We start from the raw sequence: 24,530 nt of genomic DNA on the forward strand, positions 1-24,530 counted from the left end.
TGTTTATATGTGCCCTGCGATTGGCTGGCAACCAGTTCTTGCCTGGAGTCAGCTGGGATATGCTCCAGTATGTCTGCGACCCTAGTGAGGATAAGCGGTACGGAAGATTAATGAATGAATAAATATGCCGCTCTAGCCGAGGAGTCAGTATTACAGCACTATTAACTCGTGCTAAATGCAAAAGTCAGTTATTATTTAAAAAAAAAACAGAACAGCAGTTCCAAAATATGTTCTCGCACCTACTACTGAAGTAAAAACTTGTAGGGCTCAAGAAATACAGCTGCAGGGAACTGCAAAATATCCTATATCTTTTACAGTTCGGGGAGCAAAAGACATGGAATGAGCTGCCCACTCAACTAGAAGCAATACAAAATCATGAACTTTTTAAATCTAAATTGACAAAATGGCTAACTAAGACTCAGGCACATAGAGGTACAGTGGGGGAATGGTGCATGTGTTTGTGTCCTTTTGTTTTTAAATATGTATACAGTACCTGTATTTCTATTGTGACTATATTTCAATAATTTTTTTAATGACTGTTCAAAAATATCTTCTAGGGACAGGCATTGGAAATTTGCATTAGCGACAAATGTTGTGATGCTGTACATTAGAGATTTTTTCCTCAATCGTCTGTGGTTGTATACCTATTTAAATGAACATGTAATGAAAAAAACCTAAATTCTACAGTATTAAATTAAAGGAAAAAAAATCAAGTAAACATTTTCGGATCACTTAACAGCGACAACATGTGCTTAACGCATAAGGTGTGTCCTGGCTGATCCACCAGCATTACATACAGACGACTAAACTAAGAGGATACCGGGTCGCCATGGCAACAGCAGTAAATCAGCAGTGTCCCATCAACGTGGCTTTGATGCCTTTTTTTAAGAAAAAAATAAACTACTCTAAAATGTTACTTGTAACAATCTGACCCTTAATGGTACATGCGTTCAGAGAGCACTTTTTTTGTGAAATGAAATAAGCGTGGAGACTGAAAACGCATGTGAATAAAGTGGCTTATTTTTCCCACCTTCTTTCTAATTTGTTTGAAATAAATAGAATAGAAATACATTTTTAAACTGATCTGAAGTAACCAATTTTGCATTGTTTTTGGTTGTTTCTATGGTAATACATGTTTCAGGCCCAAAACCCACCGGACATAGAAGGGACATCTAAAACAGCATCGTGAAACACTAACACTGACATGTGGTTAACCAGTCGAGCATTTCATGAGCTGAAAAGAAAAGTTCAACCAAAGTTCTCCTCAATCAAACACAGGTACAATAATTGGCTCAAAATGATAAGATAAAAAAAAAAAAACATTGTGAAATCTATGACTAATTTGAAAACAACAACAAAAAATAGTTCCTGTGGAAGCTTGAACCCAGTACAAAGGTAATGGAATCCCTGCTTTAATTGTGTGGCTCGATCAATATCCTATTTACCAAGCAAACCTCAATGAGACTTCTCTTCTGTGTTTTTAGCTTCAAAGCTGCTTGCTCAGTGCACTCTATGACTGGAATTACAATTGGGACTTTACAGCATTCATCATTGTGTCTGAACAGTGACTCACTTCTACTACTATACTGTATGTCTCTGCACCTCCTCCACCTGCCTATCTTTATTGTTTCCTCCCCCTTTCTCGCCCTCACATTCTATTTTCTCTCCGGTCAAACATCATCAACATGCTCATCTGTCAAATGCCCTGTATGGATTTCTTGTCAAAGTGCAAATACCTCTTATGTCGTGGGCCAGGTGGCATGAAGGATGTGCGCGCATGTGAGCAGGCGGCAAGTGATGGATGGGGTGAAATTATAAAATTACCTAAAACAATGCATAAACATAACAGAGGTTTAAAAGAAATATACAGATGTTATTTTTGAGAAGTACAGCACAAGAATTACTCATTACTACTAATTCGTCTAGGTTGTAATTGTGTGTGTAATGTGCTTTGTACTGTATGTACTGGTATGTATGCATGTATGGATGTATGGATGCATTCATGCATACATGTATGCATGTATGTATGTACTGAAAATACAGTATACTGTAGAGAGAGTGTAAACTTTTTTTTGTATCGTTTCTCCAATTTAATGTTTAAGATCATCAAACAAATGTAAACATGAGACAAAGATAACCCAAGTAAACATAAAATGCAGTTTTTAAATGGTGCTTTTATTTATTGGAGGTTGGGGATTATTCAAAGGTACCGGGCCTTAATTAAGTAATTGCCCCCATTGTCATGAAATCATGAATTGTGGCTATTAAAATTTTTCATTTTTCTGACCACAGCCAATCCTGATTACCTTGTCCAATCCTTTTCAATCAAGAAATCACTTGAATAGAACCTGTCTGACAAAATGAAATTGACCAAAAAATCTCAAAAAGCTGCAACAAAATGCCACGATCAAAAGAAATTCAAGAACAGAGATGGTTACAAAGCCAGTTCTAAGGCTTTAGGACTCCTATGGGGAGAATTACGTCTCAAAATTATTTGCGCGTAGGCTTAGGGTTAGGGTTAGGATATATATAAGATATATATATATATATATATATATATATATATATATATATATATATATATATATATATATATATATATCCATTTTCTGAGCCGTTTCTCCTCACTAGGGTCGCGGGCGTGCTGGAGCCTATCCCAGCTATCATCGGGCAGGAGGCGGGGTACACCATGAACTGGTTGCCAGCCAATCGCAGGGCACATAGAAACAAACAACCATTCACACTCACATTCACACCTACGGGCAATTTAGAGTTGTCAATTAACCTACCACGCATGTTTTTGGGATGTGGGAGGAAACCGGAGTGCCTGGAGAAAACCCACGCAGGCACAGGGAGAACACGCAAACTCCACACAGGCGGAGCCGGGGATTGAACCCCAGTCCTCAGAACTGTGAGGCAGACGCTCTAACCAGTCGGCTACTGTACTAATCACACTGAGAGAAAAATCTGTTTTCTTTGGAAATGTTTAACTGTCAACTGTTTGTTGACCCATACATACTGCTTAAATTCACTATGGGATGATGGGAGTGAGATATTGCAATAGTGTTGTAAATACTTAATAGTAAATAGTTAATAGTAAATAGTCTTTTCTCTCTCTCTCTCTCTCTCTCTCTCTCTCTCTCTCTCTCTCTCTCTCTCTATATATATATATATATATATATATATATATATATATATAGGGATGATGGGAGTGAGACATTGCAATAGTGTTGTAAACAGTTAATAGTAAATAGTCTCTTTCTCGCTCTCTCTCTTTCTCGCTCTCTCTCTCTCTCTCTCTCTCGCACTCTATATATATATATATCGCTATATATATATATATAGAGAGAGATATATATAGATATATATATAGCTATCTCTCTCTCTCTCTCTCGATATATATATAGATATATCTCTCTCTCTCTCTCTCTCTATATATATATATATAGTGATATATATATATATATATATATAGAGAGAGAGAGAGAGAGAGAGAGAGAGAGAGAGCAAGAGAGAGAGAGAGAAAGAGACCCATAGTGCATTTAAGCAGTATGTATGGGTCAACAAACAGTTGACAGTTAAACATTTCCAAAGAAAACAGATTTTTCTCTCAGTGTGATTAGTACATTTTCAGGCATATCAGCCCAAGCTCTGACATCACTTGTATTTCCATTAGCCAGTTAGCTGCCTGCCATCACCACTGTGGGAACCACAAAGACGGCGTCGTGAAAAACATAAAGCAAAGTACAAACAATTATCGGATTAGGATAGGTTTACTATGCCAGACTTCTCTGCTTCAAAATGGAGCGTCATTTAATATTGAGAAGGATGACTGATGTGATGTGAAGTGAACATGTTCCAATTAAACTCAGAAAAACGTAGAATGTTCTTTTGGCTCTTCATGCTCATCGAATTGGTCACCACTGGGGTCACCTGCAATAGTCTGGTCCATTTTATTAATGGTTCAGATGTCAACAAATGACAGGGTGAATAAGTGCAACTCCGAAAACTCTTGCTTCACTCCAACACGTAATTACAGTCTACCATGTGAATGGATCATTGGCCACAGAATAGAACAGCGCACCTCAACGGCAGTCTCGTAGTCGGAGCCGTCAAGCAAACTGACTTTAACAGGGACGGTCTTGGGCCTCTTGTTGCTCTTCTGGGGAGATTTGGAAGCCTTGCTAGGAGTCTTGTCCGAGCTTTCATCCGCATCACGGTGGTCCTCTGGAACCTGGACAGAGAAAGTCAGATTGTCTCTTTGTCCTACTATTCTTATTGAGATGCGTTTGCTGGTCACACTACATGATTAATTGTCCAATTGGTTGAAGCACTGCAGTACGATCTAAAGATGCTTCGTCGAGGTGGGCAGAATGATTGAGATGCCTGAGTAAAATGAGTTGCTGCGACTTCCCCAGTACACCCACCTGATTGGTTCCCCTGGAGTCACCCTCCATTTCCTCTGCCAAAGCCTTCTCTGTTGTCATAGAAACAGATTAAAGACCTGCAAGCACACATAAACACAGTAATTTCACATCAAGTCTTATGCTGCTTGCTCAAAAGAACAGTGTGGCTGGAATAATTATTGGCCTTAAATGTCAACTATGGAAAAAAAAGTCCTGATTGTTTTAACAAAACTCATTCTGTTGCTATCCTCACATTAATTGAGTCATGCTGGCATGCTCTATTAGTCTCAGCTGCCATTCACATCCAGTAGGCTTTTTATGCACGGAAAGGATGTTGAAACAGAGAAAGAGGAGTGCAGAGTGCAGGCTACAGCATCCTGTCTTCTCAAGCAGATAGCGTAAAATCTATCAGCAGGCCAGCCTCGCAGCAGACAACCCAGATAGAGGAAAGGACGTAGGAAGGGGCTGGTTATCTAAAGATGTGGAGGGAGGTTATGATGAGAGCTGATAGAACACAAGTAAAAGGGGTTATGAAGAGAATGACAACGAGGTGGGTGATGGACATAAAAGCAATAATGCAATATACTGGTGACGGATGAGACTTTCATGTCATTTGAAGGTGAGCTCTCCACTCTGGTCAAACCGTATCTGTGCTCTTTCTCTAAAGAGCTCAAATTCACATTAGGCGTCATGGCAAAGAGAAACGAATTATCAGAGATAAAACCCAGAGTCAGTCATTGGCTTTGGTCTAAAAAGAGAGCACAGGGTCAGAGTTTTAACATTTTTTTCATATGTCAGCTGAACTTGCCCAAGATAACACTGGAACTATTCTTTTGAACTGCAGTGTGTGAATTGGCACATAGTACAAATATTGCATGTCACTAAAAAGAAGCATTGAAATTCTCTGTAAATATACGTGCAACATTTCACACTCAGTTGAAAATGAAAGGGAATTATTATTCGGTATTCCATTTTTCAAGTTGGGTGATTTTTTGTTTTGTTTTTTTGGAATGACCCCCCCTTGTAAGGGTCAGGAAGAATACAATTGAAGACATCACTAAGAGGCAGTAGAACTGTATGGTTCAGCTCACTCTAATGGTGACCAATCAACTATGATATAGTTTGATTCACTTAGGCACGACTGTACCCCTTCAACATCACTTCTGGACTTACCTGTGCAAGATAGATATAAAGACCAAAACGACATGTTATCTTCTAACATGATTCTATTATTGATCTTTCTTCTTTTTATTCAATTTTGATTTCTTACAACGTGGAGCTCTGCTTTTCAAGAATCCTAAAGAGATGAAATCTTTGTGTACTACAGTTGTGCCATTCTTAGCACTCGTAGGATGTTAATTAGAAACCTTGTTGATATTCATATGTCAACAAACAAACAATTAAAGCACTGGATTCATTGCCTTGTTAGTTGCTTCTCTTCCTCAACTGTTTTCTCTGTTTTAGCTTTTGCATTGCAGTTCGTCACAAAGCTAACAGCTGAAACAAGTAATTTACCATTTCTGCAAGATATTTCTTTAGTATTGCTGAGACACTGATGGTCGAACTCATGTTGATAAACGGGATGGTTTGCCGTCCATTTGCCTCATTTAGGAAATATACTGCTCAGAATCCCATATCTGTTTATCTTAACACAATGCTTATTTGCCAGATATGTGGGTGGGGGGGGTAAGTAAATGGGCGAGTTTTCCATGGCACTTTTCCACATCAACCACACTGAAAGTGCTTTCCACTGATGCCTCATTCACACACAAATTAATAAATATCTTTACGATTGTATTTTCTGTGGTTAAAATTGGAAGACAGTAAATGAGCTCTTGGACTGCATGGAAGACTTAACATCCCAACATGTCAGATCTTTAGTGGCAAAAATCTCCAGTACTGGTCCAAAGCCCAAATGAACAACAATTTTTATGCTAAGAAGGTGGTTCACTGTGGTGACTCCCAATGGGAGAAGAAGAAGCTGTTTAGAAATTAAAAGAAATAAATACTTGGATAGAGATTGGATAGAAGGTTCTGTCTATTGGTTAAGCAACTGAAAGGTAAACAGTGGAGCCTGAGTTGAAAAAAACAAAACAAAACAGCATCACAGTAAAAACTGAGCTATCAGTTGTTTCCCTGGCCTTAAGATCCAATTCATCAGCAATCAATTTCACACACTCATCAAACACTCAACGATAAATTAAGCAACTAATTGTTTTTTATGCTCCGCTGCATGTAGTTAATGCCATATCAGAAGCCTAACATGAGAACACCTAATTACTTTACCATGAAGTGAAGTTAATACCAAGGGAGGGGAACCTTTTTCCTAAATCCTCAGCAGTCTTATTCAGCCATCCATCCATCCATTTTTCAGTAACGCTTATCCTCACTAAGGTTGCGGGTCTGCTGGCGCCTATGTCAGCTGACTTTGGGCGGGAGGCGGGATACACCTTGAACTGGTTGCCAGCCAATCGCAGGGCACATATGGACAAACAACCATTCGCACTCACATTCACATCTACGGGCAATTTAGAGTCTTCAATTAACCTACCATGCATGTTTTTGGGATGTGGGAGGAAACCGGAGTACCCTGAGAAAACCCACGCAGGCACGGGGAGAACATGCAAACTCCACACAGGTGAGGCCGGATTTGAATCCAGGACCTCAGACCTGTGAGCCAGATGTGCTATTATATATGAAAAATATGATGCAACAATTGAAACAAATCTTACTATATTTTTAGAACTTTGTGGGTTTTATGTTTTTGAGTTTTCTATAACAGTTTATCTGCAGAATTATTTGTTGGTGGTGGGCTGGACCAAATGCTCTTGCAGTTGATAAAGTATATATACTTTACCATGCCCTATGCAAACATAAGAATTGGATACCAGGGCTCCCTACTGAAGATGGATGTGAATATAGAGTACAGGTCCGTACCCTTTGTAGCCATAGTAGCGCCCAACATTCTGGAAATAATCACTACAAAATGCTGCAATGGCATCAAGGTTCATGTTCTGCTGTTAGTAGTTCAGCGAAAGATTTCCTGTTCGGTGTCACTTGGGATTTTGTCAGGCCTTCCAACAGACCTTGGGTTTGCTCTCAACCTCAGTGATCTCTCCCCCAGGAATGATTACACTGAGCACCACGAGCTGGTGTGAGTCCAACTGCAAGACTCTGAAACCACACACACTAAAGTGGAAACATATGTCAAACTGGAATCCAACAAAGGACGTAAAATGTGATCCCCTGAACAGTCTTCCTCTACCAAAGGCAGCACATATATGATAAATAACAAAGCTGATGGGGAGTCTATTAACCATGCTTGCGCTCATTATATTTGTTTTAATAGCATCTCTCAATGAGTATCTTTCAGATATCCCACTTTGCTTCAACGAGTTGGCAGGAAATATGTGTCCAACAGAAATGTCACAAGAAGATATCAGTGCAGAGGAGAGACAACTTGAGAATTTCTCTCAATGCTTGTGTGCAAGTTGTGGTGCATTGTGCTATCAGCAACAAGTGTTTGGTTTTTTTTCCTTCCTCAAGGGGACGCAAAAAAAAAAAGAAAAAGAAAAAAGAAAAACTGTGAAGAAATCCCAATTTCAACTGAGGCAGAACTCCTGATTTTGGAATGACTGAATAACTGAGGGAAACAATGGGTGATGTTCTTAAGACCTATCACCAAACACTGTCCCTCCAAACCTGCCAGCGGAAACCTAAAAATAAGCCCGCCACTTTCTGCTTTCTGATTCTGCTGATTGTTCTATTTCACATCTCTCAGATCACAGCGCAGCCTCCTTCTAATCAAGTAAAGAGGTACAACTGAGCTGATAGCTTTTGGCAGATCCTGTCAAAACTAAAAACAGCACCATCATCCGCTCAAGCAACCCCCACTCTGTATTTAAATGCGGTTTGGCTTGTGTGCTGTCGTCTTTGTAACCACAATGTCCATTTAAAAAAAAAAAAAAAGATTCTGCAGCTTCTCTCGCTCTGTTTTGTTATAAGAATCAAAGTTGTTGCAAAGCTATGCTGCTGTCAAAACAGTCTTTGTTTGAAACCAGGTAGGTATATAAAGAATGTACTGTACAATATAATAAGATGCCATAAAAGAACTGTATGAAAAAAACAAATCGTTAAAATATTCAAAAGTGGTACTGAAGGTTTATTGCTCTGGTTATAGTTTGCGGTGGTGTGGAACTGCACTGCATCATACTGACAATTGTTTCTATTATTTTACCTACCATAGACTAAAACCAGTAAAATGTTAAAGTTGATGTATTGAATCTCATTAGCAACTTAGATGAGATTCTCTTTACATTCATATTTTTATTATATTGTTTTATCCTGGCCAGCTGAATGTAACTTTTTTTCCCATGCAATGCTACACTGTAAACCCGGACAAGTAGCGTTTATTAACTCAGGTAACCTGCGAGGCACCGCACGGGGCACCATTCGGTACAGGACCACCATTACTGTACAATCACTTTGAAATATTTCCCTGTAAGGTGCAGTATGTGGTAAAAAAGTAGTTCATAGGAATGTCTAAGAGTGTGCTTCGTCTCACAAAATTCAAAATCCGATCTCATTGATTGATGCCACGTTGTCAAAACTGGCTTAAACTAGACTTTTGCGTGGCCAATGTACAGTACCTGCATCGTTTAAGCTCAAACACATAATTACAAAAAGTACAATTTACTCAAATGCATTTTTGGTAAATTAGTAATACAAAATCAGTTGGTTTGAGTAAAAACTGTTGATTGGACTTAAAACACAATTCCAATAAGAAAGCACATGAAAAAGTTCAGTTTCATCTCAATTAACAAGTAATGTCAACAAATTAGATACATTTAAATTATATATACTCGTCTGTTTAATTTCAGTACAAATCTGGGTTTACAATGTATGCAAGATGGTGTACTGCAACTTATATCTAGGGTTGGGCCTCGTTTGAATTTGACTTTGATCATTTGAATTTGTGGTGGGACTCAATTGGAAAAAAAAAATATTCAAGGCTTATTTTGCATTGTAATAATCACATTTTAATCAATAATACAAATGCATGACAAAATAAACAATGTTTTTCAGTTATCATTTTGGTTGACAAACAAATACAGTATGATTTAATCACAAATGTTTATTTTCCATTAGGCTACATCAAATGAAAACAGATTAGTGCAATTTTTAAATGCAATCAAAGGAATATGATTTCCAGCTTAATTTTGAGCTGACAATAACCAGGAGGCTCTAACACAGGGGTGTCAAACTCAAATTCACGGTAGGCCAAAATTAAAAACTGGGACAACGTCACGGGCTAAACTCAATATTTAATGAAAAATCACTGCGATGTGCATCTTTCCCTTCTCTGCAGAAATGTAGCGTTAAAGTTTATCATATGACAATAAACTTAAATATTGCTTAAACACTGAATCTGGAATAAACAAATTGTAATATTATAAACACATGAGAAATCAAATTTGCGATAAAAGACATCAGTGGTATTTGTTTGTTGTTTTGTATTTAAATAGATAACATGAATTCTTCTCGCCCGCGACCCTAGTGAGGAGAAGCGGCTCAGAAAATGGATGGATGGATGAATTCTTCTGTCTCTCTATCTTCTATTTATCAACTACCTTTCTTTTTGATGTAAATCTTTTTTCAAAGGCCAACAACAAAACAACCCCAAAAAGCCAAACTTCAAACCATTCACAGTCCCTGCCTAGGAGTTGATAAAGGGCATTTAAAAAAAACATGAATTCAATTATGTTATATTCTTTGTTATAGCCACGTTGCTCCGCACACGACAAACAGGTCTGTCTTTTACTTTAGTGTACAGATGATCTGCCTCCCACCTTGTCTTGGAAGTTAACTGTTTTCCATCTTTCATTTGGCCATTTTTGGGAAGGGGAAGTGTAAATTTGCCTGAGGAGACTGGTAGCATAGCAGCAACAGATTACCAGATAACTATTAACCCTTTATTGCTCAGTGACTGTTTTTTGTCAATGTCTTTATGTCTCAAAAGTGTTCTCTGTCAACTGACTGTCTGTTGTCGTACTAGAGCGGCTCCAACTACCGGAGACAAATTCCTTGTGTGTTTTTTTGGACATACTTGGCAAATAAAGATGATTCTGATTCTGAACAGAAAGGGAAGGGGCGCTCGCCGGTCTAGACTGATGGGCCAACACACTAGCAAAGCATTCTGGGATTTGCAATATTAGTGGCACATGTGCTATATACTGGCGGGCTAGCTCAAATGCACATTTGATATGGTCTTGCGGGCCAAATATAATTACATCATGGGGCAAATTTGGCCCCGGGCCTGAGTTTGACATATATGCTCTAATTCACAGATGGCTGTATGCAAGCTTTAAAATGGTTCTTTGTCAACTTGGGCAGTCATGGTCTGCAAGGACTTGAGGTTTGGCATTGGAGAGTCACAGCTCAAGATCTGTTTCTGACAAAAAAACAAAAAAGCAACTCATTGCTGGAAAGATGCTCGTCTGCTTCCTGAGTACTGTTGAGGTGCCCTTGAGCAAGGTACTATGTGAAGGAAGTATAGCTGTGTGTGTGACACAACAAGTGAGATTTGGCCCGATGGCGGAAGAACACACCAACATGTGAACCACTTCTCAAAACAGCAAGTCTTCATACATCATCGGTGACTTCATGAATTACTTCCTGGAGTTCTCGACACACCCTTCGAAGCCTCGGTATAATTTGTTACATCACTAGTGAATGGTTTGTCACTTGGGCGTGGAAACTCCAAATCAACACACCTCTGAGCCAAAGGGTCACATCTGTTTGTATTCAACGGTGTCTTAACATTGTGCCGATTAAATAGAGTCAAGTTATTGCTGTCAGCACTGCCTGAGGTGAGCACATGCTCAATAGGTATGGGGGATACACACTACACAAAAACGACAAATAAGTTGGCTCTGTTGGTTAGTCCTCAAGCAGTATGCCAGGATTTGGGGCACTGACGAAAGGTGTGAGTACAGAAATAGAAAAGTACAATTAATGCACCAGATACATTCGCACATCCTTTGGGGAGCGGGTTGGCCTGAGTAGGGGTGACGGTGACGGTCACCCCCACTAGTCTCCCTCTAATGCACGAAACCCCACCACACACGAACACGGTACAGGGATAATGGTTGCCAGTCAGGGACCTGGTAACCATAGTAATAGGGTGGGTGGTGGGTATTTCACATTTCTCTTGACTCCTGGAGCATATCCAAGCTAACTATGGGCAAAAGGTGGGATACATAATGGTCACCAGTCAATAACACGGCGCAAAAACACATTCACACCGAGGAAGAACTTAATCTTCAGTAAAACTGATGCATGTTTCTGGAATGTGGGAAGAAGTCAGAGGACCCGGAGAAAAACGAGATTCATAGGCGTTTCTTGGACATTTTGGGGGGAGTTCTCAACAGCCGTAAATTGAATCCTAGCACCCCTAAAATTTGAGAGATTATTATTTTTCAAATGGATGGATGGATGGAAAAAGTATTGATTTTGAAGATGTGAGGATTTCCCCCGACAGCAACAATATGAAACAAAGTACAAATCAGTGTGGTCTTACAGCCCTGCAGCTGTACAGACTGGAATGACTTCACTACAGCCTTTTCACTTGCCTTCTGTGAGGCGCCTAAACTTTCCTTTCCCATTTTTAACATTGAAGAAACAATTTTCCATCAACCAATCAGCGTACAGTAGCGAGTGTAACCACACTTGCATTTGTAAAAAAGACCCCTGGTACTTTCTGCATTGAATAATGAATTAAAAATGCCCGCTCCACTGTTTGAGGAATTAAAGTTAAAATAAATAAATGGAGAGTATGCACATACTATGACAAACATGCATTTTGTCTTAAGTCTTGGACAGTTTTCCATGACATTTGCGTGACCGTACGTTTGTGTGTCCTGTATCTAAGAGGAAAAACTATATGCTGTGTAAGAAATAAATTGGTGTATCGTCACTGACCTCTCCACACAATCTGTATATTAACCAATCACTGCACAAGCTACAATGATCATTGCCATCATGCGTTTCCTCCCATCTCTTTGTTTAGAAATCAGTGCTTGTCTCCTAATGGTGCATCCAGCGAACCCATCAATCCTAACTGAGCTGAGGGTGGCTCTGGAAAACCAGTACAAGATGATGGGTGGGGGTTGGGTGAAAGAGAGTGGCATGATGTCCTTGTCCAAGGGAGAAAGCACACACACTCACACATAGACACACACATGCTTCAGACCTTTGGCACTGTGCATTGTTGGAGACAGATTCCATAGCACAGCTTCAGTCTGCTGCAATTCACATCCCAGAGCAAGAGAGATAAATGATTCAACTACTGAAGCAGTGAGGCTGCAACATCATCCTCCCTGGGAGAATGCAACCAGGAGGAAGCTGTGCTCTGTGAAAAAAGTGGAAAAATGTGGAAGTAGTGAAGCCTTCACTCAAGGAGAGTTCACACATGGAGCCAGTTTATACTTCTCTTTTGGGGATGATGTGGACAGACTGTTGACAATGTTTTGAATAATTTTCCTTCTTTTGTGTGCTTTCCTTTCTGTTTCTCTGACATTGCACTGGACATTGGTTGTATTCTCTATTCTCCTTGTGTGCCAACCAATCATCTCCTTGCGTGCTTCCTAGCTGTCTTGTCTTGCTGTATTAGATTATTTGTTTTTTGTTGAGACTTCTGTGCCTACTCAGATTTTGTTTTGTTCTAGTGAAAATATAATTGCTCTTACAGGTTACACACTGCCCTTGGTTTTCACGGTGCCTTCCACGTGGAAAGCACGCAAGATGGCGGCCCTCGCAAGCTTGGCCACATTTGGCACTGGTTGCTAAGATATCGAACAGGAAGTTGCCTGGTACCTTTTCCTGTAGGAAACAGATACAGGGAAATACTTTGCTTATAACAGGGAGGAAAATTTTTCAGCATAGACCAGCATAGGTGAAAAACAGCAAAACCAGCATATGCTGTTTTTGTTGAGTTTTGGTGCTGGTCTTGGCCTTGCTGGTCACCAACTACCAGCAGGGCTCCAGCCTGCTGGTAGCTGGTGACACCTGCAAGACCAGAATGCCCAACTGGTATAGTTATCTGTCGACCAGCATTGACCAACATCCCATCTTGATAGTAATATAAACACAAAAAAAGCATTTTTGAACTACTTGGAGACTATTGCACTTGTCCATGACAACAATTATTTATTTAAAAAAATAATCCTATTAAGGCTACACATTTATTAATACTTATAACACATATCTGGCAACAATTAGGTAGTATTACTTCAGTACGTTATTTAACAAGGCAGATGAACAAAGCAGATTAAATTTATCAAACAAAACTAATACAACAACATTAAAAATAACAGCATTAAATAACAATTAACATATCGTAGGGGTTTTACATGGCACGGGGGACACTGAGAGGTTGCAAACCTCTGACTGAGCGTCCATTTTTTAGTTTATGATGATAATCTTTTCCATGATGTACCATCCGCATTTCCCGACTCGAGCAACCACTGCTGCATTGTCCATTATTTTGTCCTGGAGCCACTCTTTGTAGGAAGCTGAAAAAGACAAATACACAATGAGTGTATTTTGTAACTATTTTCAGCAATGACTGTTTTCTGCTCCTTCATCCGCCATTGCTTTTCGTGCGTCAGTTTTGTTGAAACTGTTTTGCCTTTTGAAGACATTGGTTTGATGAGCGTGACCTGATCGTCCATACTGCTGTTGCATTTGGATAATTAGCCCATTTATTTATTATTTATTCATTTATTACTAAGGAAGCCCGGGTCAGATTTGAAAACTATTGAAATTGTACTGTTTACTTTGACATGAAAAAAAAAATCATATACATGTCACACTGGGCAAAATAATCAGAATTGGCCTCCAGTGTGAATGTCGCCTAAGCTAACGCAGCATATACAGGTACAAACATACACCAAGGACTTCGCCAACAAACATAACCAAAAGAATGGCAATGCCAGCTTACTGCACAAGCACGCACATCCCTGTTGTGATGCTTTGCTGTTATTTGAAAATGTTTTCTTAACATCTTTTAAAATTATACAAAAGAAATGACAGACAAACTTTATCCCTCTATCCATCCATTTTCTGAAGCACTTATCCTAACTTGGGTCGCAGGTGTGTTATAGCCTATCCCAGCTGACTTTGGGCAAGAGGCAGGGTATAGCCTAAACCCGTCGCCAGCCAATTGCAGGGCACATATAAACAAACAACCATTCATACTCACTTTTACACCTACGGACAATTTAGAGTCTTCATTTAACCTACCATGCATGTTTTCGGAATGTGGGAGGATTTGAAACCACAACCTCAGAACTGTGAGGCAGATGTGATAACCAGTCGTGTACCATGCCTTGATTTTACATTTTATTACTAATTTATTTTTATTTATTTAAGTGATGTTATTTTTTTAAGAAATGTTTTAATGGGTTAGGTTTTAAAGTTATTCAGTAAGTGTTTTTTTTTGTTGACAAGGATGCTGAGCATGCTGGGAATTTCTCTGACGCTACGCGTGATGTCATCGTTTATGCACTTGAAAACATGGCAGCTTGCTATCAGAGCTGGTCTGCGGAAGAAATGTTTTTAACTACTTGTAACTTTTTTTGATCAATGTAAACATCACATAATTTATCAAGATAGAGGTCAGTCCTCTATTTAACACGGTAGTTACAATTGTTTTGATGCTTTTATTAAAGTAACGATGATTAAAAAAAAACTGCATTAGTGTATTATAGCTTAATTAAAATTACATTATCACTGTTGATGGAAAGACAGATGGACAGATTTTATTGTGCTCAAAGACTCAGATTGCGTAAAGCAGGGGCTACACGACAAGAGATGTCATTCTAACACAAAATCAGACAAAGACGGACCTTGTCTGAATTTGAGTTATAATTAACCTACTCTGCCCCAGTCAACGCAAGATGGTAAAAGTCAGGGTTCCTCCACATTAGAGTTTTCAAAATTCCCTACTTTTTCCACACCCAAATTTCAAATACTTTGTGACATTTGAATAAATAGATGTTTTTTTCCCCCTGCTATGCCTGAGGGCTTGACTATGAAGAGTCATTCCAATACCATAACTTTCTAAGGAAATGTAAAAGCTATTCAGTAATCCAGAAAATATATTTTGACAGTGTCAAATTACCAGATATGACGATAAAATCAGTTTTTATTATTACACATTTGACTTGACGGAGGCATAAAATTGTAGCAGGGTGTCATTCAAAACATCCACAGCAGTTTTAAGTTCGTATTTGTCAGTTTTTGTGTCAGAAAGTGTCTCAGCATTTTAATCGCTTATTTTGTTTTCTTTGCATTGATTTCATCCTTCTCCTCTGTGGGTTGAGTGAACTCTTACAGCATTGACTCTTTGTGCTGCTTCTGTCTCTTCATTTTTTTCACTCAATTTCTCAGCAGCATCCCAGTCATCCAAGGTGTTGTAATCACCAAATAAAGTAAATGATTAATCACTCATTATTGTTTTAAATTTGCTAATTTCTGTTTGCAAAGTACTTTACGTTTACTTATCAGAGAAATCTGACTGTGTCAGGTTGCTATATTTGCTCGTAAAATCTAATGGCTAAGGGTGCTGTGCATTAATTTGGAGCAATGTAATGATGATTTGATAGGAAGTACTTGAGATGTTAGAAGGGTACATATTATATCAGCTGATAATGTACACCGATGGAATTAGAATTGAGTATTCATCAAGACCATGGTATAAATAGTATGCGCTCTTACGCAAACGTAGCTGCGCTTCCAAGCGGCTTAATAAAAAACTAATCAATCTACAGTATATATATATATATATATATATATATATATATATATATATATATATATATATATATATATATATACACACATATATACAGGTATATATATACACAGACCCTTTATCATGGAAAGGTTTATTTATTTCCATAATTCCATTCAAAAAGTTAAACTTTCATAAATTATAGATTCAGGGCCCACAATTTAAACAATTTCAAGTATTTATTTGTTTATTTTTACATCATTAGGGCTTGCAGCTCATAAAACCCACGAAATCAGGAATTCAAAAAAATTTGAATTCTCAGTTTTTGTTGAAGAAAAAAAAAGAAATTAGGGTCACATTAAATCAATCAAAATATGGTATTTTCAAAACGTGTTAAACATGTTAATCTTCAATACTTGGTTGGGAATCCTTTTGCTTTAATCACTGCCGCGATGCGCCGTGGTATTGAGGCAATCAGCCTGTGGCATCGCCTGGGAGTTATGGAAGCCCAGATTTCCTTGATGCTTGCTGTCAGTTCTTTTTTGTTTTTGGGTCTGGTACCCCTCATTTTCCTCTTGATAAGACCCCATCGATTCTCAATGGGGTTTAGATCCGACGAGTTGACTGGCCATTCAAGCACTGTAATGGCATGGGCATAAACCAGGTTTTGGTGCTTCTGGCGGTATGGGCAGGGGTCAGATCCTGCTGGAAGATGAAATCTGCATCTCCATACAGATCCTCAGCAGAAGGAATTCTGAAGTCCTCTAAAACATTCTGGTAGACTGTGATCTTGGATTTACTGGACATTGCACCCCAAATCATGACTGACTGTGGATATTTCACACTGGACATCGAGCAGCTTGGGTTCTGTTCTTCACTCGTCTTCCTCCAAACCTTTGGACCTTGATTCCCGAATGAAAGGTACACTTTACTTTCATCGGAAAAGAGGACCTTGGACCATTGGCCAACAGTCCAGTCCTTCTTCTCCTTGGCCCAGTTGAGACGCTTCCTACGTTGGCTCAGGCTCAGAAGTGGCTTGACCCGAGGAACCCGATAGTTGTAGCCCAGCTCCTGGATGCATCTGAATGTGGTATTTTTTGAAGCTGTGACTCCCCTCTCATTCCACTCTTTCTGGATCTCTGCTAGATTCTTAAATCTTCTCTGTTTGATAATCCGCTGAAGCCCACTTTTGCTGGTGCATCTTCTCCTGCCACATTTTGTCCTTCCGCTAGACTTTCCATTGATATGCTTGGACACAGCACTCTGTGACCAGCCGGCCTCCTTAGCTATGAACCTTTGTGGCTTACCCATCCTATGGAGAGTATCAATGATGGTCTTCTGCCCAGTTGTCAAGTCTGCAGTCTTCCCCATATTGAATCCAACTGAAACAATTGAACCAAACTGAAGAAATTGAATGAAACCTGAGGAAACCTGTGCAAGTGCCTTGAGTTTAGTAGGTGATTCGTGTCTGACACTCAGTTGAAAACATTTATGGCCTGCAAAAATTGGACTGCTTTCTTCACAATATTCTAACTTTTTGAATTCCTGATTTTGTGGGTTTTATGAGCTGAAAGCCCAAATAATGCAACAAATAACAAATAAATACTTGAAATTGAAACTGTGGGCCCTGAATCTATAATCTATGAAAGTTTAACTTTTTGAATGGAATTCTGGAAATAAATTAACTTTTCCATGATATTAAATTTTTTTGGAAAGGGTCTATCTGTATACATTATAGGCTTTACACGATCAGGGGCCGATCAGCGAGTTTAAAAAAACGATAACCGATCACTGATCCGATCACAAGATGGAGCAATGTGTCTATTTAAATGACCTGTTCATTTACTATATATACTTGTGTACTTAATTGCTTAAAAAATTATATTTACAATAAATAATGTATCTTTGTTCATCTATTTATGCCAGTGAGGCATAGTGACAAACAGAACAAATGAATGGTCTTCTATTAGATGGCAGGAAGTACAAACACTAATTAATGTATCCACTTTAATTAATGTATCCACTTTTTGTGACATGTTTGTTTGTTGGTGTGCAGTGAGATTTTACAATTGTAAAATATGTTCCTTGGTGCCATAAAGGTTGGAAAAATCTGCTCTCGTCAGACCGTGTATTCTAATCAGTCTGGTCAAACCAACATTACAACGTGACAGAAATAATGGGTGCGAACTTACTGTAATTAAATTACTTTATTGTAATTAAATTACTTCACCCACACCGAAACTTTAGAGCATGATTCGACAGAATGGCGGCATGTTTACGTACAACCGTTAGGGCTAGCACTAGCTTGCTAGGCTACATAATGTTTTTGTTGCCTGCTTGCGAGCCGTACCGTATTAAAGGTACGTGAACATAAGTCAAGCAAGCCTTAAACGAACGTCCTCTCCTGTCCTGAGCACCGGTGACCACCAACACACGTTTTTCACCATTTAGTCCTTATAATCCACTCTTGTTGTTGTCGCCACGGTAACGAGTGTATCCGGTCGCATTTGAGTTGACAAGATAAAGCCTAATGAAGATTTTATTGCAGTAGTCTGACAGTGCAATCGTGAAAGAGCAAATTTGTCTTGTTGTCTGATCCGGGCATTACGTGTTGTCTGTCTCAGACGTGTCATCTGTTCCACACCGCCGATGTGTTTTTTTTTTTTTTTTTTAATAACTTTATTGCCCGTCAGATATTTACAGCACTATGTCAAAAGACACACGACAAGGCTAAAATTAAACTAGCTTTTTGATTCTAATATACTGTGCAGGATGGCGACGCGGAGTAAATGTCTTCTGCGGTTGATCGGATCGGCGAATTATGACATTAAAGCCGATCAGCATAAAATGCTAATTATCGGCCGATATCAATCAGGCCGATAAAATTGTTGTAAAGTCTAGTAAATATATAACAGTTTTGTTTTTTTTTTTTAGAAAATTGTTTTTGTTTGGAAAGATGACTATGTTTCCATACTATAATAGTTTCCATTTTCCATACTTTTCCAGACCTGGAAATTTCCATCCATCCATCCATTTTCTGTACCGCTTATCCTCACTAGGGCCGCAGGCCTGCTGGAGCCTATCCCAGCTATCTTCGGGCGAGAGGCGGGTTATTAATTCAAATTCCATACTTTTCCACTGAAATCACTAAGTGATTGAGGGAAACTGTCTCCTTGCAACGTCAGTAGAGTAGTATTTCAAGCATCGACCAATGGAGAAGTATTTTTCACTGCAGTAGGCTGTAATAATGCAGTAGTCAAGAGTATCCACATACCTTTAAGTGAATGCAGTTTAAATGGAGTCAGAGGCTATCTGAAAGTGTTAGTGGTGGGGCACACTATCTCCGTCAGACTCCTGTTGGCCAAGGTTATCCCAAATAGCTACTGCTAACTCTTTGACAAGCAGTGAATCCTTAGTATGAGTGCTGTTTCATGACCAAACCTCCCTGATCCTCCCTTCTGAGACGTACTTGTGCACCTGACAACAGAATCTAATAGAAATATGTAACTATTCATAAAACTGAAAGAAGGCAGTCCATTCACTTCCAAAACAGAGTGCTGCCCCTTGAATTGTGGCTTGGCAACTTGGACAGTCAATCCACATCCATGCTTGCACAGTTAATTGTGCTTGACACAAAGGAAGCTATAGGTACCAATATACTGTATGAGGCGTCTAGCGGTATTAGTTCCTGATAGCCCCATGCATAACATCACAAGCTGAAATGAGCAAGCATTGTAGTTGAATTGGACAAAATAGTGTAGATCAACTTGCATCAAGCTAAGGATTCCACCTAAATGTTTTAAAATCCTACGTAAAACCTCTGAACACAGAGAGAAATAACTAGGGGTGGGACTTCAACACATTAATTCTGATTAATTAATTACAAAAAATTAAATAGTCAAAAAGATTAACAGATTTTAATCACATTTTGTGTTCCAAACGTGGAACCTTTGTCAGTGCGATTACACTGACGCACAAGTCACAGCTTAGCTACCAAAATGGAGGACTTGGCTCATTGCTAGGACTGATGGGAGGCAAATTTCATTTAAAAAAAAAAAGAAAGAAAACCCACCGGATGATCGCCTTGATAAGCGTGGTTTTGTGCAAATTGTGCAAAAAAGAGTTTTAATACCACCAAGCACTTCAATACTCCAACATGTTATCTAACTTTTCAACTGCCACGTAGAAACCATTTAAAGGTCAGAGGACAAAGATTTCAAAGATTTTCTTGATAAGATAGCTGGGATAGGCTCCAGCACGCCCGTGACCCCAGAGAGGATAAGAAAATACAAACCACATCTGCCATTTCGAAGTGATTATATAGCAGATATACGGTAGTTAAATCGATAAATATGATGCAGAATGCGTCTTCTGCTTTTTGCATCTAGCGCCTTCCGGTCTTCGGCTCTATCCGGCACTGTGACGTCACACCAGCCAAACAGCCTGTTCATTCGGCGTTGTGTGCTCTTGCTCCATGCTGTCGTTCCCATCCTTGTATATCTTGTCGTATGATTTAGCGATGTCATGATGGTTTATTGTATGGCATTTGGTTGTACAAATGGTTCAAGCAGTGGCAAGAGGTTTTTTTGGCTTTCCAAGTGAAAAAGGAATACGTGACCAGTGGATAGGGAAAGTCAATCGACAGGGGAAAAAACATGGTCAGCTATGGGTGCCTAGCAAGCATTCCAAACTGTGTTGATCACTTTGCGTGTTTTGAGAAAGACTTAGCAGAAAGCATTGGATACAGAGGTAGAGGCTGAAACCAACTGCGGTGCCATTTTTCCTACAGCCATCGGGATGTCAACCGCCAGCAAGAGAACTAAATCTCGCAGCCGCCACGGTGCCGCGGCGAAGCGGTGCAGACAAGAGGTGAGGATTTCCTTGTATATACCTACAACTCTATTATGATTACTATGCACTGGGGAGTAGGAAAAAAAGACCCACGCAGTACTTTTCAGTACTATCTTCTGTACTTTTGCCTATATGACAAGCCGACAGACACGGCAAAGACTTTGTGCGGCACTACTCGAGCGAGGGACACACAATATATAGGAATACTGCATACTGTGTAAAAGCCTGTGCCGTGTCACTGAAACATATACGAATATATATGTATAGTCGTGCTAAAAAATATTGGCACCCCTGGGATCAAGCCATAACTATAAAAAGACATGCTTTTGACATACCGTCACATCGAGCCAGTAGCCAGTCTCTTTTTCTGTTGTACAGCTGCTACTTGGCTGCTCGTCGTCGTCACTGTTCCGACCTCCTGATCGGCTCAAACATGTACGGTTTGACGATGACAAGTTCAGTCGGGTGCTCCTGTACGTTGAAATCCTCCTCCTCCTCATATTCCAACACGTTGCTCGCCATTGCGTACAGTGTGTAGCGCGCTGTGTTTGGCAATTGCAATGTCACTTCTGGTAGTCCTTGTGGTGGATAGAGCACCCCGGTGTCTTGAGCATCAGTTATGTTTGGGGAGGGCTCAATATGCGTCATAAAAACCTAATTTTTAGCTAAACTATGGTTGAAAACTCGCTGGAAGTTACGTGCATGTATTACATAACATATAAACAATGCAAATATGAATTTTAACTGACCCCATAACATCTTTGTCATCTGACCTTTAAAGGCAACACGGTTTCTAATAAAAAAAAAAACTGTTCTAAAATGACACTTTAACCTTAAGTCTGTTTAATTTTGGCCATGTTTTATTTTCCATTAGTTTTTATAACATTTTGTTTTGAAATGCAATTAAAGGCATTTTTCCAGAGTCAAAAATATTCCTGTCTGTGTCAATTATTTGATTCAGTCGTCCACTAAAATCCATTTAAATTAAATGTTGGTTTTTAGGACAAATATTGTTAAACGATTCAAATGTGATGAATCGAGATTAATTGATTACAAAGCCTCTAATTAATTAGTTTAATTTAGTCCCACCTATAGAAATAACATGAGTAAAGACTGGCATTCTGTCCATTGGATATTGCTGCAGGAGTGCTGTGCTGGAGTCTGCGTCAGCAAGCTACAGAACAGGTGACAAAAAACAATTTAAAAAAAAAAGATAGACAAAAAAAATAGATATGACTCCAAAAACAATATATCGAGGGAAAGAATTAGGAATCACGGAGCTCAAGGTAACACACAAACTTTGTCAGGCGTTTGGTACTTGTCAAAGATGTGAAGGATGTCTTCTGCTGCCTCGGCTTGAAAGCTTCTGGGCATGGGGTCATCTGAGACACATAGACGACATTAACACATATGCATACATTCACAAACACATGTACTGTATTTTCCGGAGCACTCCAGAGCATAAGTCACACTATTTTAGGTTTAACGGTAGCTTATCTCTATAGCAAGGGAGTTCAGTTAACCTAATTAACTGTTTTTTTCTGGACAAAAAAAACGCCGCGTATTTCAAGAAAATGGCTTACGTGTGAATCCTCCTTGAAAAGTGGCGCTTTGGCGCGCACAGATGACACCACTGTCATCGGTCACATCAACGACGGTGACGAGTCTGCATATCGACAGGAAGTGGAGCGGCTGGAGCTGTGGTGTGACCGACACAACCTGGAGCTGAACACGCTCAAGACTGTAGAGATGATCGTGGACTTCAGGAGGCATCCTTTGCCACAGCTGCCTCTCACACTGTCCAGCTGCCTTGTGTCAACCGTCGAGACCTTCAAGTTCCTGGGAATTACAGTCTCTCAGGACCTGAAGTCGGCGATTAACATCAACTGTGTCCTCAAAAAGGCCCAGCAGAGAATGTACTTCCTGCGGCATCTGAGAAAGCACGGCCTGCCACAGGAACTGCTGAGGCAGTTCTACACAGCGGTCATCAAATCAGTCCTGTGTTCTTCTATCACAGTCTGGTTTGGTGCTGCTACAAAAAAGGACAAACTCCGACTGCAACGGACAATCAAAACTGCTGAAAGGATTGTCGGTACCCCCCTACCCACCCTTGAGGACTTGTACGCTGCCAGAACTAAGACAAGAGCATGCAAAATCCTCTCGGACCCTCCGCATCCCGGTCACCAGCTCTTCTAGCTCCTTCCCTCAGGTCGGCGCTTCCAATCAATGCAAACTAGAACTAGCAGACATTCCAACAGCTTCTTCCCTCTTGCAATCAACTTCGTAAACACCTAACCTACAATTCTATTACAACATGCTGGAAATGTTTTGACTTGAGTTCGTTGTCACATTTCTGTCGGGCCAATTATATATTACTCGTGCACTCACTGTAGTAGTCTCACCACGCTGCACTATTTGCATATCTGTTGTTGACCAATACTGGCCACTCATGCCAGAGTAGCATCTGCTCCATTTGCACACTGACTGAGGAGTATCTGCAACATTTGCACAATCAACATTGTGCCAGATTATCGTACTACTCGCTTGAAGTCTCGGCGCCCTTTGCACAATGGTCATTGCACCGGACTATTGCAATATTAGTCATTCGAACGGCTCTAAGTGCTAGAGGACTCTGCATCTTTTTGCACAATTGTCCCAAATTTTTTTTACCGGCATTACCAGATAACTAGCAAACCTTTATTGCTCAGTGGCGTTTTTTGTTTTTTTTGTCAATGTCTTTATGTCTCAAAAGTCTTCTGTGTCAATTGACTGTCTATTGTCGTACTAGAGCGGCTCCAATTACTGGAGACAAATTCCTTGTGTGTTTTTGGACATACTTGGCAAATAAAGATGATTCTGATTCTGATTTTGATTCTGAATTCTCCTTCTTGAGTCTGATTGGCGGGAGGCAAACTTGCGTCAGACGCATTACCGCCACGAACTGGACTGGAGTGTGGATTGGTCAAAAGGCATTATTTACAGGCCTAAAAATAAAAGCTTTATTGGTTTGACGAAATCATACTAAAATATTTCTATGTTTAAAAAAGTGATTAGAAGTTGTGTGGATGCATCATGATTTAAGTTTAAAGGAAAATATTATCCGTATAATGTACTTCCGGTTTTCGTTTACGCACAGATATCTGTTGTCATTCGAGAGCGATTTGGAGCGACATGCAGAGTGGCCGCCATCTTGATGAGGGAGTACCGTGATGTTCCCGGCCCTCCACTCCATTTAATTCAATTGAGAATTCACTTTGGGCGGCACGGTGGGCGACTGGTTAGAGCGTCTGCCTCACAGTTCTGAGGACCAGGGTTCAATACCCGGCCCACCTGTGTGGAGTTTGTATGTTCTCAACGTGCCTGCGTGGGTTTTCTCCGGGCACTCCGGTTTCCTCCCACATCCCAAAAACATGCATGGTAGGTTTATTGACAACTCTAAATTGCCCGTAGGTGTGAATGTGAGTGCAAATGGTTGTTTG

General features: G+C 39.7%; 1 protein-coding gene across 11 annotated transcripts in view; it reads right to left on the reverse strand.

The window, feature by feature from the left end:
- Positions 1-24,530, reverse strand: part of si:dkey-178k16.1 (protein 4.1) — an 82,965-nt gene that overhangs the window by 47,761 nt on the left and 10,674 nt on the right. For 7 of the 11 annotated variants that reach the window (XM_061782568.1, XM_061782555.1, XM_061782536.1 and 4 more), the window contains exons 2-3: positions 4,428-4,504; positions 4,085-4,234 (exon numbers count right to left, since the gene is read on the reverse strand). In XM_061782568.1, the coding sequence (XP_061638552.1) occupies positions 4,085-4,234; positions 4,428-4,487 (210 nt within the window). In that variant the 5' untranslated portion in view covers positions 4,488-4,504. Of the gene's footprint in view, positions 1-4,084; positions 4,235-4,427; positions 4,505-13,153; positions 13,287-13,847; positions 13,979-21,386; positions 22,283-22,350; positions 22,434-22,634; positions 22,775-24,530 lie in introns of those variants that run through there. The other 4 variants (XM_061782500.1, XM_061782491.1, XM_061782518.1 and 1 more) reach the window with 4 other exon arrangements.

Source organism: Phyllopteryx taeniolatus, chromosome 1 (assembly GCF_024500385.1).
Source record: "Phyllopteryx taeniolatus isolate TA_2022b chromosome 1, UOR_Ptae_1.2, whole genome shotgun sequence".
NCBI classification, from domain to species: Eukaryota; Metazoa; Chordata; class Actinopteri; order Syngnathiformes; family Syngnathidae; genus Phyllopteryx; species Phyllopteryx taeniolatus.